Consider the following 20,437-nt stretch of genomic DNA (forward strand, 5'->3'; position numbering starts at 1 on the left):
CTCCCCTTAGCGATATGCCCGAACCCATGCCTAGATATAGACGGACCGCTACTGACGGTTTCTAGATACAGTCTTTGAAATACAGCTAGCTGGGTGGACATAGCTCTAAAATAAAATGTATCTACTTAACCCTTATTTGACCAGAGGCCGTATGTATCAAGCATCTCAGAGTAGGAGTACTGATTTAGGACTATGAAACTATGAAATAACACATATGGAATCATGTAATAACCAAAAAAGTATTAAACAAATCAAAATTATTTTATATTTGAGATTATTCAAAGTAGCCTGCCTTTGCCTTGATGAGAGCTTTGCATACTCTTGGCATTCTCTCGACCAGATTCAAGAGGTAGACACCTGGAATGCAATTCAATTAACAGGTGTGCCTTAATTTGTCGAATTTCTTTCCTTCTTAATGCATTTGAGCCAATCAGTTGTGTTGTGACAAGGTAGGGGTGGTATACAGAAGATAGCCATATTTGATAAAAGACCAAGTCCATATTATGGCAAGAACAGCTCAAATAAGCAAAGAGAAACAACAGTCCATCATCACTTTAAGACGCTATGATGAAACTGGCTCTCATGAGGACCGCCACAGGAAAGAAAGACCCAGCCTTACCTCTGCCGCAGAGGATAAGTTCATTAGCATTACCAGCCTCAGAAATTGCAGCCCAAATAAATGCTTCACAGAGTTCAAGTAACAGACAGATCTCCACATCAACTGTTCAGAGGAGACTACATGAATCAAGCCTTCATGGTCCAATTGCTTCAAAGAAACCACTACTAAAGGACACCAATAAGAAGAATAGACTTGCTTGGGCCAAGACACATGAGCATTGGCCATTATAGACCGGTGGAAATATGTCCTTTGGTCTGATGAGTCCAAATTTGAGCTTTTTGGTTCCATCTGTCGTGTCTTTGTGAGACACAGAGTAGGTGAATGGATGATCTCCGCATGTGTGGTTCCCACCGTGCAGAATGGAGGAGGAGGTGTGATGGTGTGGGGGTGCTTTGCTGGTGTCACTGTCCGTGATTTAATTAGGATTCAAGGCACACTTAACCAGCATGGCTACCACAGCATTCTGCAGTGATACGCCATCCCATCATTTGTTTTTCAACAGGACAATGACCAAACACATTCCAGACTGTGTAAGGGCTATTTAACCAAAGAGGAGAGTGATGGAGTGCTGCATCAGATGACTTGGCCTCCACAATCTCCCGACCTCAACCCAATTGAGATGGTTAGGGAGGAATTGGACTGCAGAGTGAAGGAAAAGCAACTAACAAGTGCTCAGCATACAGTGGGGCAAAAAAGTATTTAGTCAGCCACCAATTGTGCAAGTTCTCCCACTTAAACAGATGAGAGAGGCCTGTAATTTTCATCATAGGTTCACTTCAACTATGACAGACAAAATGAGGGGAAAAAAATCCAGAAAATCACATTGTAGGTTTTTTAATTAATTAATTTGCAAATTATGGTGGAAAATAAGTATTTGGTCACCTACAAACAAGCAAGATTTCTGGCTCTCACAGACCTGTAACTTCTTCTTTAAGAGGCTCCTCTGTCCTCCACTTGTTGCCTGTATAAATGGAACCTGTTTGAACTTGTTATCAGTATAAAAGACATCTGTCCACAACCTCAAACAGTCACACTCCAAACTCGACTATGGCCAAGACCAAAGAGCTGTCAAAGGACACCGGAAACAAAATTGTAGACCTGCACCAGGCTGGGAAGACTGAATCTGCAATAGGTAAGCAGCTTGGTTTGAAGAAATCAACTGTGGGAGCAATTATTAGGAAATGGAAGACATACAAGACCACTGATAATCTTCCTCGATCTGGGGCTCCACGCAAGATCTCACCCCGTGGGGTCAAAATGATCACAAGAACGGTGAGCAAAAATCCCAGAACCACACGGGGGACCTAGTGAATGACCTGCAGAGAGCTGGCTGGCTTGCTAACTAGCGTTACGTCATGCGTTGGGATTATTTGTTTACCTAGCTAGCTATCTAGCTACATTTCTTAACAAAAGACTCTCATCTTAGTGTGCCACAGCGCAGAATAATTGTTGCATTTTTGAATGCTCAACACCCATTGAATATGTCCTGTGTCAGTAACTGTCGGCAACAAAGAGTAATTCAATTGTAGCCAGCAGCACAGTTACAGTCACCAATGCTCTGGATAACAGGAAAAAAGCCTAACCAGCTCTGCTAGGGCAAGTAAAATGGTCAGAGTGACGTGTTCTCTCATTATGTGTCTGGAAGTAGCTAGCCAATGTTAGCCAGTTAGCATGGGTGCTTGATTGTCGTTGTGAGGTCAGAGCTTTTGGAACAACCCTTATTGGCCAGAGGGTCCCTTAAAGAGATGGGTGTGGCTAAGGCTTAAGAGGGTGTGAACAATGCTGAATGAGTGTAGACAAAGAAGGGCTCTCCAATAGTAGTACCAAAATATTGAAAGACGGTTGTCTCAGAAGTGAGTTTATAAGTTGATCAACTTTCAAATCAGAATTATTTGAAACAAGCGATGCATGTTTTTTTTCCAAAGGTCTCATGGAATGTAGGCCCACATTGAACCCCCACATTGGCTGCTACTGTAGGCTGAATGGTAGAACATCTATTTCCATGTGAAAATGTTATGGGATGCATTTTTCCCATTTGTTTTTTGATGGTAGGCCACTGGTAGGCCTACATTATAATTTAAAATAGCCACCGTAGCATACTTGGCCACTGCTAAAACTGTAACTTAAAGCAGTTACAGCCTCAGTGTTCACACTAAACGCAAGCTGGAAGTTGCACCGAAATTTCACAACGTTCAAGTTTGCCCTCAGCAGACTTGAAATTTTCTCAGTGCAAAATAAATTATAGGGAACATTGGTTATGACGACTTGCGGAGGACATCCTCCAACCTATCAGAGGTCTTGCAGTATGAACTGACGTGTTGTACATCCAATAATCAGAATTATTTTCCTATTGTTTTCTCAAATACAGTGTATGATATACAATTTTGTAGCTCTGAGTCGCTACTTGTATCTAATGTAAAAATTCAAATGTTTCTACATAAGACCGAATCCAGGTGGTGAGTCACATATGTGGGAACTCCTTCAGACTGTTGGAAAAGCATTCCAGGTGAAGCTGGTTGAGAGAATGCCAAGAGTATTCAATGCTGTCATCAAGGCAAAAGGTGGCTACTTTGAAGAATCTCAAATATAAAATATAATTTAATTTGTTTAACACTTTTTTTTGGTTACTACATGATTCCATATGTGTTATTTCATAGTTTTGATGTATTCACTATTATTCTACAATGTAGAAAATAGTAAAATAAAGAAAAACCCTTGAGTGAGTAGGTGTGTCAACTTTTGACGTGTGTGTGTGTCTGTGCGTGTGTGCACGTGCACGTAACGTCTGGGCTTATAATGAACATATTTATGGGAAGCGTTTTATAAGCTCCATGTGACAAAGGGAGGAAATTAAAGTTCCTAGTGCATCAGACACCATGTCTGCATCCCCAATGGCACCCTATTCCCTACATACTGGGCCAAAAAGTAGAGCACTATGTAGGGAATAGGGTGCCATTGGGGATGCAGACCTGGCCTCACCATGCAGTCTCCCAGCCAGGCCTAACCCTAACCAGGCAGCATGGCTGTCTACTGCCCTAATCCCCAAAACCTGCTCCACATTACCCCCCCCCCCCCCCCCCGACACCTAAACTCATTTAATCTAGAGACATTTTTGGAACAGGTAGGATTAAACACTCTTGCCCAGTTGGGTGTCTTTTTTTCCCTGTTGTTTGGCCTCCCTCTGTCCCTCCTTTTCTCCCTCTTTACCTCCTCTCCCTCCCTCTCCCTTTCCCTCCTCCCATGCCTGCCTCCCTCCCTACCATCTGTAATTCTGTGTTGTAATTTATGGTTGCAGTTTATTGACGGCCGGCTGGCCAAGCTGAATGCAGGCCGAGGCTTCACTGACCTGTTCGAAGAGGAGATCAGTGAGGGAGGCTTCTGTGGAAGTAGGTGGCACTAACATCCTATAAGATTCATCTTACAAATAATAATTTTACTCAAACATAATTTTGGCTTACTTTTTAATTTCATATTGAACCTTTTATTTAACCAAGTCGTCCGATTGAGGTCAGACGACCACTTTCCCAAGAGAGTCCTATACGTTTGATACAGTTCCACAACATGTATATCATCATTGAATTCATGTCATCACTGTGTCTGATCAGTCACTTTCACGTCTGTCATTGTGTGTGCCTTTTCTGTTCTGCAGGTAATTCCAGATCTTATCAACAGTGGGTGCACACCGTCAAGGTAGGCAAAGATATTGTGCAAATAAAATTAATTGAGTGTATTCTATATCTTCTCATGTTAGAGTAAATGACAGCTGTACGTTCTTGAGTCTATGGAGTGGAGCGTGCTGAATGTAAGTGTGTGTGTGTGTACATGTGTGTGCGGTTGGGCTTGTGAATCTGTGCATACTTACAGTAGGACAATTGAGACAGGGAGAAAGAGAGAGGGAATGTGAGAGAGCGAGAGAGAGAGAGAGAGAGAGAGATGGAAAGACAGAGAGGGAAAGAGAGCGCTAGACTGTAGTGATTTGACGAGACGTCTCCCTGACTGACATGTTGATCTGTCAGGAAACACAAGAAAAGTGTTCCTCCATCAAACCAACCAAAGAACATAGATCACACACCCCTCTCTCTCCCCCTCTCTTCCCTCTCTCTCTCCCCTCTCTCTCTATCACTCTCTCTCTCTCTCTCCTGTCAATCGTTCAGCAGCTCTGAATTAGTCCTCTGGAGTTATTTTCAAAAGCTTGTTAAAGTTCACATCCTATGACTGACACAGATCCATAAGAGCAGACGTTCACCTCGGCCCCTCTCTACTCTTCTCCGCTCATCTCCTCTCTTTTCTCTGTCGGCTCCAAATTCTAAACTGGCTGGCATTAAAAGAGTTTAGTCGTTTAGTTTGACGCAGTTGCCTTGTGCTCTCTTAGTCTTTGCATTAAAGACTAGCGTGGTGAAGGTAGAGAGGGAGTGACAGAGAAAGAGAGAGACACACAGAGATAGATGCATGGAGAGACAGAGGGAGAGAAAGAGATAGAAAACAGGATAAAATACCTGAGTTCAGCAGAGATGTCATTCAATATGTGATGCAATTTGGCTACTGTATCTTGCCTGCTAATGTGGTGTTTATATATTCACTATCACACTATCACAGTGTATCTCTCAAAGCAAACTATAGATGCCAATAATGATTTTTGTATGTTAGAGATATGATACATACAGAAAACACGCTGTCCGTCCATCGGCTTATTTTTGGATAGTAATTCCAGGCGTCTGTTGGTTTCAGTGGAGGCTCCTCAGAGGATGAAGGGGAGCACCATCCTACTTAGTGAATTTCATTTTTTTTTTTTATAAATGTATTGAAACATTAAAGTTATACTTTTTAGATAAAACTGAGCTAAATATATTCACGTCACCAAATAACTGATTAAAACACACTGTTTTGCAATGAAGGTCTGCAGTAGTCTCAACAGCATCCTCTCGGGTAACACAATGGTGTAGTTGGGGGACCGTTAGCTTCCATCCGTCTCTGGGTACATTGACTTCAATACAAAATCTAGGAGGCTCATGGTTCTCACCCCCTTCCACAGACTTACACAGTAGCACAGATGAAATATCAGCCAACAGAGAGAAGCACGAGGTTGAACTTCACTCAACTTAATCGCGTTTTCTCTATTAGTTAACACTATCAACGTTTCCCTTTACTCTGCAATTGTGATCGATTCAACGCAATATTAGCCACTTTCAATGCAACATACTGAAACAAAATGAACTATGCAAGAGATTTTGTGGTAGGCAGAACGCATCCAGACCAGTGCGGCATAACCAGTCAGAGCTGCAGTAGGCCTGTATACAAATAGACTATATACGGATCTGTGCCATTGACTTTGAACAGGACTGTGTTTACAGCATGAGCGGTCGTGAGTTGATGCGCTTGTTTTAAGATAAAAGCTAAATATGCGTGTAGCCACGTGGACATTTTGTTCATATCCTTTTCTAGTTAGTGAGTTATTAGCCCAGTTATAGATAATTAGTAGTTAGTAATAGGGGGGTGATTGCTTCCTACAAGAGCACAAAACGTGTACACTTCTAGACATCTTTGAAAAGCAGGTCATGGAAAATAGCTTTTTTTTGTCTTAACAAGAGTGTTGTATTTTGAGACGGGCTTGAATAAGCTAAGTAGCCAATTGGCAGAGGGTAGCATCATTTGTCTCATTCTCTGTAATAATGGTACGAGAATAATAATGCATTTTATTTTGTAAAGTGGTTTCTTGCATCAAATAACACAACAACATTTACAGTCACCTCCTTGTCTGAAGGATAAACAGGCTAATGTCAAACGCTGCATGTTTTTTTTTAAAGTCTCATGGAATGTAGGCCCACATTGAACCCCCACATTGGCTGCTACTGTAGGCTGAATGGTAGAACATCTATTTTCATGTGAAAATGTTATGGGATGCATTTTTTCCATAGTTTTTTGATGGTAGGCCACTGGTAGGCCTACATTATAATTTAAAATAGCCACCGTAGCATACTTGGCCACTGCTAAAACTGTAATTTAAAGCAGTTACAGCCTCAGTGTTCACACTAAACGCAAGCTGGAAGTTGCAACGAAATTTCACAACGTTCAAGTTTGCCCTCAGCAGACTTGACATTTTCTTAGTGCAAAAGAAATTATTGGGAACATTGGTTATGACGACTTGCGGAGGACATCCTCCAACCTATCAGAGGTCTTGCAGTATGAACTGACGTGTTGTACGTCCAATAAAATGATCAGCGAATTAATCTAGTTCTGAAAGCATAAGCTACAGCTAGCATTACAGTGCATGAAGTGTGGTGAGTAGTTGACTCGAAGCGAGAGAAAGACAATAGTTTAACAGTTTTTAACAAATTAATTTCTTATAAAATTTACGAGCAGGAGAGAGCGAGAAAGAGAGCGAGAAAGCTACATTTAGTTTTCTTCTTAGTTTACCTTTCACTTACTTAGCTAATGCAGCTAATTTAGCCTAATCCTGACTCAGAGAGGAATTTCTATTTATGTTAGCTGGCTGGCTACGGCTATCCAACACGGCAACTCTTCCAATTAATTCAAGTTAGCTTTCGGTTTTATTAATATATTGCCACCGGGGCCTTTCGGTGTAACTTCTAAACTGCTTGCTGTACTGCGTGATAGGAATGGTTGGTGTACTAGTCTTATGTTGCGCTGTACCTCTAAAATCACGTCGTTGTCACGTGTCCCTTGGAGGTCTGGAGAATTTTGTACTGTAGGTTTTAATAGTCAGAGTGGGTACAACATCTCCTATGCACTTCCTTATAAACTCACCAAATCAGTGTATAAATCAGTATTATTCTCTGAGGCTTCCCGGAACATGTCCCAGTCCGCGTGATCAAAACAATCTTGAAGCGTGGATTCTAATTGGTCAGACCAGCGTCGAATAGTTCTTATCATGGGTACATCCTGTTTGAGTTTCTGCCTATAGGACGAGAGGAGCAAAATGGAGTCGTGGACAGATTTGTTCCTTGAGTGCCGTCGTGGTTATCGGCTTGAGGGGGGATATACACGGCTGTGACAATAACCAACGAGAATTCTCTTGGGAGATAATACGGTCAGCATTTGATTGTGAGGAATTCTAGGTCAGGTGAACAAAAGGACTTGATTTCCTGTATGTTGTTACAATTACACCATGAATCGTTAATCATGAAACATACAACCCCGCCCTTATTCTTCCTGGAGAGATGTTTATTTCTGTCGGCGCGACGCACAAAGAATGCCGGTGGCTGTACCGACTCCGACAGCATGTCCTGAGAGAGATTTCGTCTACCTTGTTATCTAGAGACTGGACATTAGCGAGTAATATACTCGGAAGCAGTGGGTGGTGTGCGCGCCTCCGAAGTCTGACCAGATGGCCACTCCGTCTTCCTCTTCTGCAGTGACTTTGTTTTGGGTTGGCCTCTGGGATCAGTTCAAATGCCCTGGGGGGTTCGGACAAAGCATCCGCTTCGGAAAAGTTGTATTCCTGATTGTAGTGCTGGTAAGTGGACGTCGCTCTGATATTCAATAGTTCTTCCCGGCTGTATGTAATAACACTTAATATTTTCAGAGCTAACAATGTAAGAAATAATACATGACAAAAAAAATACAAATACTGCAGTTTCCTAAGGACTAGAAGTGAGGCGGCCCTCTCTATCGGCGCCATCTTGTACTACATTAGATTGATGGTAACAGTTGTCAGATTACAGGTAAAACAAATTCTAATAAAATAAACACTGGCTGTTGTTGACAAGCATATTCAGTTCATATCACAGGAGGCTGCTGAGGGGAGAACAGCTCACAATAATGCCCGGAATGGAGCAAATGGAATGGCATCAAATACCTGGAAACCATGTGTTTGACGTATTTGATACCATTCCACTCATACCGCTCCAGTCATTACCATGAGCGCGTTCTGCCCAATTAAGGTGCCACAACCTCCTGTTGTTCATATACATATTATTAATATTTAATTTGGTGATTTAAATTATGATCCCATCCTCAGTAGCCTATTCCAGCAGGCTATTGGAAACAAAAACACTTCTTATTGCAAAATCACCTCGCTATTCATGTTGAATAAATTAGTCTGTTAATTTGAACTAAGCAAGCTGCTAAATCATTCAGTTTACATCTTGCCTACATCTTTTCTAGGCTACTGTAGACTATCTGAAATGAGATGTAGGCCTTTCAGGGGCCATAGACGAACAGCCTTTAGCTAAGCAGACTATGGCAACATTTTATTACAATCATAAAAACAGATTTTAGTTTGTAGCCTATGCCTATTGAAATGACAAGTCAATCTCGCAAATTGGCCATTGATAAAGGTTTTTAGTCTGAACATCTGGCACATAATAACAGCACAATTGCCAGAAAGTAGCCTAACATTCGTTTTTTTATGTTCATCCAAGTGTTTCTTGCTCAGAGATTTCGAGATCCTCTGTCCAACTTTCATCACTCAAACTCTCCTGTCGGACTTATCTATAGTTTTGAACATGCACAAAGAGGATTTATTTACATTCATAAACCTGGTTCAAGCCCTGAATGCTAATTGGCTGTAAGCCTTATCCCACAGGTATGACAAAGCATTACTTTTTACTGTTCTATTTACAGTGGTAACCAGTTTATAATAGCAACAAGGCACCCCGGGGGATTGTGGTATACAGCCAATATACCACGGCTAACGCCTGTCTCCAGGCACTCCGCGTTGTGTCGTGCTTAGGAACAGCCCTTAGCCATGGTAAATTGGCCATATAAACTCAGCAAAAAAAGAAACGTCCTCCCAATGTCAACTGTTTATTTTCAGCAAACTTAATGTGAAAAAATGTGTATGAACATAACAAGATTCAACAACTGAGACATAAACTGAACAAGTTCCACAGACATGTGTGTAACAGAAATGGAATAATGTGTCCCTCAACAAAAGTAACAGTCAGTATCTGGTGTGGCCACCAGCTGCATTAAGTACTGCAGTGCATCTCCTCCTCATGGACTGCGTCAGATTCGCCAGTTCTTGCTGTGAGATGTTACCCCACTCTTCCACCAAGGCACCTGCAAGTTCCCGGACATTTCGCCCTCCAATCCAACAGGTCCCAGACGTGGTCAATGGGACTGAGATGCAGAACACTGAGATTCCTGACTTGCAGGAAATCACGCACAGAATGAGCAGTATGGCTGGTGGCATTGTCATGCTGGAGGATCATGTCAGGATGAGCCTACAGGAAGGGTTCCACATGAGGGAGGCAGATGTCGTCGATGTAATGCACAGCGTTGAGATTGCCTGCAATGACAACAAGCTCATTTCGATGGTGCTGTGGCACACCGCCCCAGACCATGACAGACCTTTTTTTTTAAATTGCCGGTGATGTCTGGTGAGGAACTGCCTTACAACAGGCCTACAAGCCCTCAGTCCAGCCACTCTCAGCCTATTGCGGACAGTCTGAGCACTGATGGAGAGATTGTGCGTTCCTGGTGTAACTCGGGCAGTTGTTGTTGCCGTCCTGTACCTGTCTCGCAGGTGTGATGTTCGGATATACCGATCCTGTGCAGATGTTGATACACATCAGCTGTCCATCCTGTCTCCCTGTAGAGTTGTGTTAGGCGTCTCACAGTACGGACATTGCGATGTATTGCCCTGGCCACATCTACAGTCCTCATGCCGCCTTGCAGCATGCCTAAGGCACATTCACGCAGATGAGCAGGGACCCTGGGCATCTTTCTTTTGGTGTTTTTCAGAGTCAGTAGAAAGGCCTCTTTAGTGTCCTGTTTTCATAACTGTGACCTTAATTGCCTACCATCTGTAAGCTGTTAGTGTCTTAACAACCATTCCACAGGTGCATGCTCATTAATTGTTTATGGTTCATTGAACAAACATGGGAAACAGTGTTTAAACCCTTTACAATGAAGATCTGTGAATTCATTTGGATTTTTACGAAATGTCTTTGAAAGACAGGGTCCTGAAAAAGCGACGTTTCTTTTTTGGCTGAGTTTACAAATTAATTAAGGGCAAATTAATGATCTTTTCTCTTGCCAAATATTAAAATTCATTTATTAAAAATGTGACTTCTTGACATTCCCCTTTAACCTCTATCATAAACTCACTGTTTTCGCCCATGGGACTGCCGCTGACTGGATGTTTTTTTGTTTGTCGCACCATTCTCATTAGACACTGTCGTGTATGAAAAGCCCAGGAGGGTGGCCGTTTTTGAAATGCTGGATTCGGCGCGGTTGGCACCGACAATCATACCACATTCAAAGTCGCTTAGGTCACTCGTTTTGCCCATTCTAACGTTCAATCAAACAGTAACTGAATGCATGTCTGCCTGCTTTATATAGCAAGACATGGCCACATGACTCACTGTCTGTAGGAGCGATCCATTTTCATGAACGGGCCGGTCAGTGTATAAACCTTTTACAATTGGAGCAATTATCTATTGTTGTTTAGTCTAAGATGTCTAATCTTTACATACAGTACGAGTTAGCTTTTTTGTAAATTTTTAAGTGATAAAGTGTTGATTCCTTGTTTTAACTGTTAAACTACTTTTCAAAATTAACTAGTGTCAATGTTGGTTAAACCCATATCATAATCCTGCAATAAAGTAGGGAAGGGGTTCTGCGTTGTATTCCTAAATTAACATTTCCTTTTTGAGAGCTCCAGTTGGTTTTATTGTCACTCTCTCAGTATAATTTTTTATTTATCTGTTATTTTACCAGGTAAGTTGACTGAGAACGCATTCTCATTTACAGCAACGACCTGGGGAATAGTTACAGGGGAGAGGAGGGGGATGAATGAGCCAATTATAAACTGGGGATTATTAGGTGACCGTGATGGTTTGAGGGCCAGACTGGGAATATAGCCAGGACACCGGGGTTAACACCCCTACTCTTACGATAAGTGCCATGGGATCTTTAATGACCTCAGAGAGTCAGGACACCCGTTTAACGTCCCATCCGAAAGACTGCACCCTACACAGGGCAGTGTCCCCAATCACTGCCCTGGGGTATTGGGATATTTTTTAGATCAGAGGAAAGAGTGCCACCTGCTGGCCCTCAAACACCACTTCCAGCAGCATCTGGTCTCCCATCCAGGGACTGACCAGGACCAACCCTGCTTAGCTTCAGAAGCAAGCCAGCAGTGGTATGCAGGGTGGTATGCTGCTGTGAATCCATTTAGCAGCTTATCATATAGCATGCTTCGCCAATGCAGCTATAGGACTACAGTATGATGGCATTACATGCCTTATGGCATTTGTCATCTGAAGCAGGGAATAGCTAAACTCACACATTGTTTACATGTTGAGCTATATGTTCTCAATTTAAATTGATACCAATAGACAATGTATGAAGCAAACCATATACCAGATTTTGTACATGCCTTTTAAGTGCTGACGTAAAATTGTTTAGTGTAAATCCAAACCTTGCAATTTAGGTACAGAATGAAAATAAGGAGATGACAATTAGGCTACAGGAGATGAACATTACAGATAATATTTTGAGGTTGATTTAATTTTATTAATTTTAGCAATGTTGCTTGCAAAATGATTGCAGTTGTTCCCATAGAGAGACAGTACATGGTTGCTCTATGTATCACTGACACTGGATAAGCTAGCGACTGGGCTAACACAACTAACCTTTTTGGTCAATAATTATTATTAACATTTTTTGGGCTTCATAATCGTGAGAGAAAATTAACTAACTAGTAGCTAGCTAGTTAGTTATAGCTAGGTAGCTTACAAGGTTAGGTGACCTTTCTCAAAACAAGCCTCATTGTGGCTAGCTACTTCTTGTCCTTAATCCTAGCCTTTACAGCTAAATATCTCTTCAGAAACCTCAAAATAAAACATATTGATTAATGCTAGCATTGATTACATTTCCCCCCCTCTTGCTGCAGCTTTAGCTCATCTCAAATTAACTGAGAAATGCTGTGAAAACCAGCGTGCTGCAAACATTCAAAAAGGTTTTGTCACTAGTGCTTGTTTTGTTCAAAGCTTTAGTCCTCGCGTACCGATATTCCTACGGCACTAATCTGGTGAGCATCTTTTGGAGCTCCGCTCAAGCAAGGCATTTGATTGGTTTGACGTGTTGCACGGCGACACTGATTTACACCGGGTTCCGACCACTCTTTAGCTGATTTCTGCCATGGAACAGGCTTCCCGTTTTAGGGCTTTGAGTTTACTAATGCGTTAGTTCTAGTTTCTTGACTATAACTTTAATATGGTGACATTGATGTAGGCTGTGTAGCGCTTAGCAGTTATGGTATGAAGGGTTTGGCTTGAAGTTTTTGTGCCTATTCACAGACAGCTGTTGTGTTGTGCACTAAAGTCCATAAGCAAAGGGAAAAGGTGAGAGGAGGAGAGTGTGCGGGTGATCAGGGGTATATTCATTCTGCTGATTCTGGTGCAAAACGTTTTTTAAACGGAAGCAAACTGAACGAAACTGGGAGGGACCTACCTGAATTTGGACTAATGATTACACACCAGATCAGCTAGATGCAGGCTAGATTCAGGCAAGAGTGTGCAAGGTGGTATTGAATGTGTCACTGTCTGAATACTCCAATATATCTCTCGACCTGTGCACCTACATTATAAACGTTCATTTATAGACTAGGTTGTAGCAACTTCATGATGGGTATAGGGCAATTTTTAGTAACATGTAGTAGCTTAAACAATCTTACATTGAGCTGGGTGAATGGAATATGAAAGCCATGGTCATAAATAAATAAAAATCTTCCTCCCTAATCTTAAATGGCACCGACCGCCACTGGTTGGGTTGTGTGTTCGATGGAAATCCTGTGTGTGCTGCCAACTGTGCGTGCGTGTGTGTGTGTGTTTGCACTGCTAAATTACAGTGTTGTGTGTTGCAGAGAGGCGGCGTGCTGATCAACACTGCAATGACTAAGGCAAGTCCAGCTGTGAAAACGGCCTACAGATATGCAAGTCTGGATCAGTAACATATTCCCAATCAGACCTGGGTCAAATACGTCCAATATGTTCAAATACTAGAGCTTCTCTTGATTTGGTTTGGAACCAGTGGAATAGTACCACAAGTGCAAACTCCAAGCTAAATCAAGCACACCTCAAATACTTTCATATTGGACACACACAACATGAAAACATAACCTTAAAATGTGTATTAAGTCATACAGGTTCTCACTCTGAATATCCGAAAGGTTGTAGTTAGCTGGTAAATGTCATTGTTCTACTAGGACTGTGTATGTATATGCATGCGTGTGATGCCCTTTCCAACTTTAGTCTTTGTCCATTTGGCCAGCAGGATCACAGCAGGCCTTGATGTTACACCAGACCACTGTCGAATATTAATGGAGCTTGTGGTTATTTCTAATGCCTGTGTTTCTCTCCTACAGGCCAAGAGTCATGCCAAGAGGGGCATTCGCAGGCTCAAGCAAAGGGTGACCTATGTGAATTCACACCTCTCCAGGGCTCACAGACACACTCTGTTTTATATGGAGCATATGACTCAGCTCACTCGGAGATGAGCAGGGTTCTAATGACTTGTGAAACATGTGCATTGTGCTTTGGTCAGGAGTGTACATTTTTAATCAGTGTCCCTCTGCCTATAGCCTGTCATCAACCAGCTACAGCCCTAACCCTTTATTGTTTGCATATTTCATAAATGAGCCACTGATTCCTTCAAAGGAAATGCAACCAGATGTATGTTTCCATAAGTCTGGTCCTTTAGTCAGGGACACGGACTAACTGGCTCTCACTAGGCTGTACTAGGCACACACACACACACACACACACACACACACACACACACACACACACACACACACACACACACACACACACGTCGCTATGTGTGCATACACATGAGTTCAGAATGATTAAATCTGATTTGACCTGGCCACATTCCAAATACATGCATAACTGTCTGTTTTATTATGTTATACACACATTATGGCACACTCACTTGACACACTCACTCCTCTCTCTTTCTCTCGCTCTCTCCCCCCCTCTCATTTTCTCACACCATATCTCCATCTCCTCCTCCTCTATCGCTCTCTCTCAGGAAGAAGAGGATGATGGGCCATTCTGCTCAGGGTCTCCCACCAGCACCAAGAGTCTGTCACCACGGAGACTGCAGAAGAGGAGACATGTGAGTGACACACACGCACAAACTATTCCTACGTCTCTGTTCCCATCCCTCTTCTCATCTATCTCCACATCTAATCTCTCTTCCTCATCTACCTCTTCCCTTGGTCTAGTCTCTCCATCCTTCCTCCTATTCATTACTTTGTAGTAGTTTGTCAATGTGCCAGATGATAAGTAATGATAAGCAGATTTTCTAGTGTGTAACATCAGCAATAGTAATATGCACTGTACACTCTACAATGTGTATGTGGGTTTGTTAGTTTGCTCCGTCTGTATGGACAGTCAACACAACAACACAGCTCCTCTGCTTTTCAGCACTTCTTATGGAGAATCTGCTTGTGGCATCATTAAAAACACGGCGTGTTTTCCTAGTATGTGCAAGCTGGCACATGCACTCTCCATGCACCCCCCCATACCTGTCTGTTTCTCTCTCTTGTTCCCTCCTCTTTGTTTCTCTCTCTTGTTCCCCCCCCCCCCCCTCTCTCTCTCTCTGACGCACTCACACAAACAATACTCCTGTTAGATTTAGCTTGCATGGTGATTGCGAAGTTGTCAGCTCGATGTCACATACATCCCTGCTGAAAAACTGCATAGACCAGCATAAATTTCAAGCTTGTCTGTGCTGGTTCATGCAGGTCTGACCAGCATGGTCTAGTTGGTCAAGCTGGTCTGACCAGTGTGATCTAACTGGTTCTGCTGGCCCACCAGCATGGTCTTGCTGTTTATGCTGGCAGACCAGCATGCTCTAGCTGGTCAAGCTAGTCTGATCAGCATGGTCAAGCTAGTTATGCAGGTAGACCAGCCTTCGATGTGTTTTCTCTGGTGATAGCCTTCGTTATGTTTTTACTGGTAAACCTCCTTCGGCTGTGTTTTTACTGGTGGCTAGCATTCACTGTGTTTTGGACACTGGTTTTGCTTTAGCATAAGCTTGACATCAAGTCACATTATGCTGGCTTGCAAAGTGATATTTAATTCCAATTGGAATCCAGCCAGAGTGGATCCCGCCAATCTGCATTCAGAATGACTGGAAGGGATAGACAGATTAATAAATGAGACTACATAAGTAGTCTGAAGTATGTGGACACCCCTTCAAATTTGTGGATTCTATGTATAAAATCGAGCACACCGCCATGCAATCTCCATAGCCTAACATTGGAAGTTGAATGGCCTTACTGAAGAAAGAGCTCCGTGACTTTCAACTTGGCACCATCATAGGATGCCACCGTTCCAACAAGTTAGTTTGTAAAATGTCTGCCCTACTAGAGCTGCCCCGGTCAATTGTAAGTGCTGTTATTGTGAAGTGGAAATGTCTAGGAGCAACAATGGCTCATTCACAAAGTGGTAAGCCTCACAAGCTCACAGAACGGGACCGCCAAGTGCCGAAGTGCCTAAAAATCGCCTGTCCTCTGTTGCAACACTCCACGACTGAGTTCCAAACTGCCTCCAGAAGCAACGTCAGCACAAGAACTGTTCGTCGGAAGCTTCATGAAATGAGTTTCCATGGACGAGCAGCCGCACACAGGTTTAAGATCACCATGCGCAATGCCAAGCGTCGGCTGGAGTAGTGTAAAGCTCGCCGCCATTGGACTCGAGCAGTGGAAATGCCTTCTCTGGAGTGATGAATCACGCTTCACCATCTGGCTGTCCCCACAGGTGTCTACATACCTTTGGTAATGTTGTGTATCTAAACTTGAACAACCATTTAAGTAACGGCTGCAATAAGTCAAACTAACAGATTGGATTGGTTTAGAAAAATGTATGTTATTTGTCTTTGTGCAGCAAAATATCAAATAAATGTGCATAAACACAGATATTGAAACAAACAATTAAAAACATCTCAATGCGATAGAGCATGCTGGGAAATATGATAATGGTGGGCGTGGTTTTGCAGACCAGTGAAATTCGGATTACTTAGGAGTCAACCTCCTAAGGATTTTAACTCACCTCAAGGTTGCCAGCGATCTGAATTTCCTGCTACGCCACTGGATCTACATTCTGTCATTTGTCCCAGTAGGGCAGCGCTTCCCAAACTCGGTCCTGGCTACCCCAAGGGTTGCACGTTTTGTTTTTTGCCCTAGCACTAACCAGCTGATTCAAATAATGAACTCATCATCAAGGTTTGATTATTTGAATCAGCTGTGTATTGCTAGGGCAAAAGCCAAAACGTGCACCCCTTGGGGTCTCCTGGACCGAGTTTGGGAAACGCTGCTGTAGGGGGAACTCTTTTGGGTTCCACGTAGAACCCTGTCATTTGTTACTATGGGGGAACCCTTTTGGGAGCCACGTATAACCCTTTTGATTTGTCCCTGCAAGATCAAACTTTTTTGAGTTCCATTTAGGGCCCTCATGAAGAACCCTCTGGTTCCAGGTAGAACCAATGACATGTTCTACAGTTATACTTATAGGATACTTTAAATGTGCTTATGTTAAAAATTACTGTAATTTGACAGTAAGTTACCTTCTGAGTTGCAGTAAGAATAGTGTTTTTATATACTGAATAAAAATATAAACACAACATGCAACAATTTAAAAGATTTTACTGAGTTACAGTTCATATTAGGAAATCAGTCAATTTAAATAAAATATTTGGCCCTAATCTATGGATTTCACATGGCTGGGAATACAGATATGCATTTGTTGGTCACAGATACTGTACCTTTAAAAAAAGGTAGGGGCATGGGCCAGAAAACCAGTCAGTATCTGTAGTGACCACCATTTGCCTCATCTCCTTCGCATAGAGTTGATTAGGCTGTTGATTGTGGCCAGTGGAATGTTGTCCCAGACTTCTTCAATGGTTGTGCGAAGTTCCTGGATATTGGCGAGAACTGGAAAATGCTGTCGCACATGTCAATCCAGAGCAACCCAAATATGCTCAATGGGTGACATTTTTGGTGAGTATGTAGGCCATGGAAGAACTGGGACATTTTCAGCTTTCAGGAATTGTGTACAGATCCTTGCAACATGGGGCCGTGCATTAATCATGCTAAAACATGAGGTGATGGCGGCGAATGAATGGCATGACAATTAGCCTCAGGATCTCGCCACAGTATCTGTGTGCATTCAAATTGCCATCGATCAAATGCAATTGTATTCGTTGTCTGTAGCTTATGCCTGCCCATACCATAACCTCACCGCCACCATGGGGCACTCTGTTCACAACGTTGACATCAGCAAACCCCTAGCCCACATGACGCCATACACGTGGTCTGCGGTTGTGAGGCGGGTTGGATGCACTGCCATATTCTCTAAAACAACATTGGAGGCGGCTTAGGGTAGAGAAATTAACATTAAATTATCTGGCAACAGCTCTGATGGACATTCCTGCAGTCAGCATGCCAATTGCGCTCTCCCTCAAAACTTGAGACATCTGTGGCATTGTGTTGTGTGACAAAACTGCACATTTTAATGGCCTTTTATTGTCCCCAGCACAAACTGCACCTGTGTAATGATCATGCTGTTTAATCAGCTTCTTGATATGCCACACCTGTCAGGTGGATGGCAAAGGAGAAATGCTCACTAACAGGGATGTAAACAAATGTGTGCCCAACATTTGAGTAGAAATACGCTTTTTGTGAGTATGGAACATTTCTGGGATATTTGGACCCCAACACTTTACATGTTGCGTATATATCTTTGTTCAGTATAGTTCATTTTTTTTGTGAGCCTAACACTCATTTCTCTAGAGCGAAATCAAGTCAACAACTATGTAGGACGCTGGGTTGAAGGGAGTTGTTTTTATGAAGCAAATATTCAACTGAGTTCAGCGCAGAAACGTGGTAATGAAATAAAATGACCATAATCCATTAGTCCTGTTCTTTCCGGCTCGGACAGAGATGGATACACTTATGCCTGCTACATTCGGTTAGATACACACAGACTGCATAGACCACATGAGAGGAATGTACATGACACAAGACAATGGAGAGGGATAGACAGTTTGCGAAAGTGCTAGTAAAAGACCTCGTAAAATGATTTTGTAAGTCTAGCTAAATAGTATGACTGAAGACAGTACAGTATGGGGAGCACAGAGATAAAGTGATCTGGCAGGCCGGATCTGCCTGAGCAGAGATGAGATGATGACTTTAAGGAATGAAAAATAATAAAGCCATCAAATAAAAATATGTGTACGCATTTTAGAGCTGACCCCATTTAGTCGATTGTTTGGTCAATAGGCTGTTGGTCAACCCGAAATGTCCTTAATCGAGCAGTCACAAATATATATTTTTATTTCTTGGTGCACAAGACTCCTGTTTGATTCGCGCCTGTCTCAGTGGACTAAAGCATTGCGGAGGCCACAGGGACGGCACAGTTCATCACTCTTAAGATGTGATACTAAAATTGAATATGGTTATATAATGTAAAAAATAATGGTGCAACACTAATAAATCTAGTATTATTTTTGGTAGCACTTTAATTGACACCCAGTGTCATAACATGTTATGTCATAAGAGCTGACATAACTTGTCATAACCTGTTATAATATGGTCATAACACTGTCATGACATATGCATTATTTTATGGCTGTTTATGACACCTACATAAGTATAAAATCCCAAAGAAACCTACCACACAAGGCAAAATATTCCGTAACACCATAGCCTATGTGTCAACGGTATGTTTGTTATATAATGTTTTTGGAAAATGGCCATATTAAATTATCATTGTAATTGTGCACGCATTGATGGCAGAAATGTACTTACCCCAATGCTCTGTTGCTGATGACTGGGATGAATGCAGGAGCAGATTTATGGAGCAGGACAAGACACCCTCTTTTTGACTGATGACTGGAATAAGGCCATGTATGTGATAGGCCTATCTGGCTTATATGATTATGATGGTCATTATGCTTCTTGACAGTGTCAAAGTGTATTTTCATAGTCCAAGTAAATTGACACAGGATAGTTATAATACTTCATTACAGTGTCATGAAGTAAATGTTCTACTAGTTATTTAAAATATGATTTTTTTTTAAACTACAGAATTCACTATAACAACAACAGGATTTGTTTATTTATTTTATTTAACCTTTATTTAACTAGAGAAGTCAGTTAAAAACAGATTCTTATTTACAATGATGGCCTAAGCCAAATGTGCGCCCTCCTATGGAACTCCCAATCACGGCCGGATGTGATACAGCCTGGAATCGAACCAGGGTCTGTAGTGACGCCTCTAGCACTGAGATGCAGTGCCTTAGACCGCTGCACCCCTCAGGAGCCCAAGAAACAAACTTTCAAATTAAAGGAAACTTCTTGGCAGTAAAAAACTACTTTGATTAAATGTTTTGACACTCTTATGTAGGTGTCATAACCAGCCATAAAATAACGCAAGATACCTATGTTACAACAGGTGTAAATATATGGGTCAAGACAATATTATGACCATGTTATGACTAGTTATGTCAGCTGTTATGACACATTATGACATGGTTATGATCGTGTTATGACACTGGGTGTTAAGTAAAGTGTTTTTCACAGCACAGTTGAAAAATATATGGCAAATAGAAATCAAAACTGGATGGTGTTCAGAGATAGATGGGAGGGGTTGATTGGAGCTGAAGGGTGGGACTAAAAACAAACCAAGGATAACTATAGTAAAATACACTGTGTCCGTAAAATGTATATAGTATGTATAATCTGGAAGTAGAAGCCTAAGTGTTGTTCGTTAGTTTACTCTAATTATGGGAAGGGGAAAATAATAAAGGAAAATTTGCTCGATATTTGGCAACATAACCATC

The 20,437-nt window shown here is 42.0% G+C and overlaps 1 protein-coding gene across 6 annotated transcripts in view; it reads left to right on the forward strand.

The window, feature by feature from the left end:
* Positions 1-20,437, forward strand: part of LOC129855643 (DENN domain-containing protein 1B-like) — a 179,712-nt gene that overhangs the window by 122,263 nt on the left and 37,012 nt on the right. For all 6 annotated transcript variants that reach the window (XM_055923522.1, XM_055923524.1, XM_055923525.1 and 3 more), the window contains 5 exons: positions 3,915-4,005; positions 4,269-4,309; positions 13,452-13,487; positions 13,953-13,997; positions 14,621-14,707. In XM_055923522.1, the coding sequence (XP_055779497.1) occupies positions 3,915-4,005; positions 4,269-4,309; positions 13,452-13,487; positions 13,953-13,997; positions 14,621-14,707 (300 nt within the window). The remainder of the gene's footprint in view (positions 1-3,914; positions 4,006-4,268; positions 4,310-13,451; positions 13,488-13,952; positions 13,998-14,620; positions 14,708-20,437) is intronic.

This window comes from Salvelinus fontinalis, chromosome 5 (assembly GCF_029448725.1).
Source record: "Salvelinus fontinalis isolate EN_2023a chromosome 5, ASM2944872v1, whole genome shotgun sequence".
NCBI classification, from domain to species: Eukaryota; Metazoa; Chordata; class Actinopteri; order Salmoniformes; family Salmonidae; genus Salvelinus; species Salvelinus fontinalis.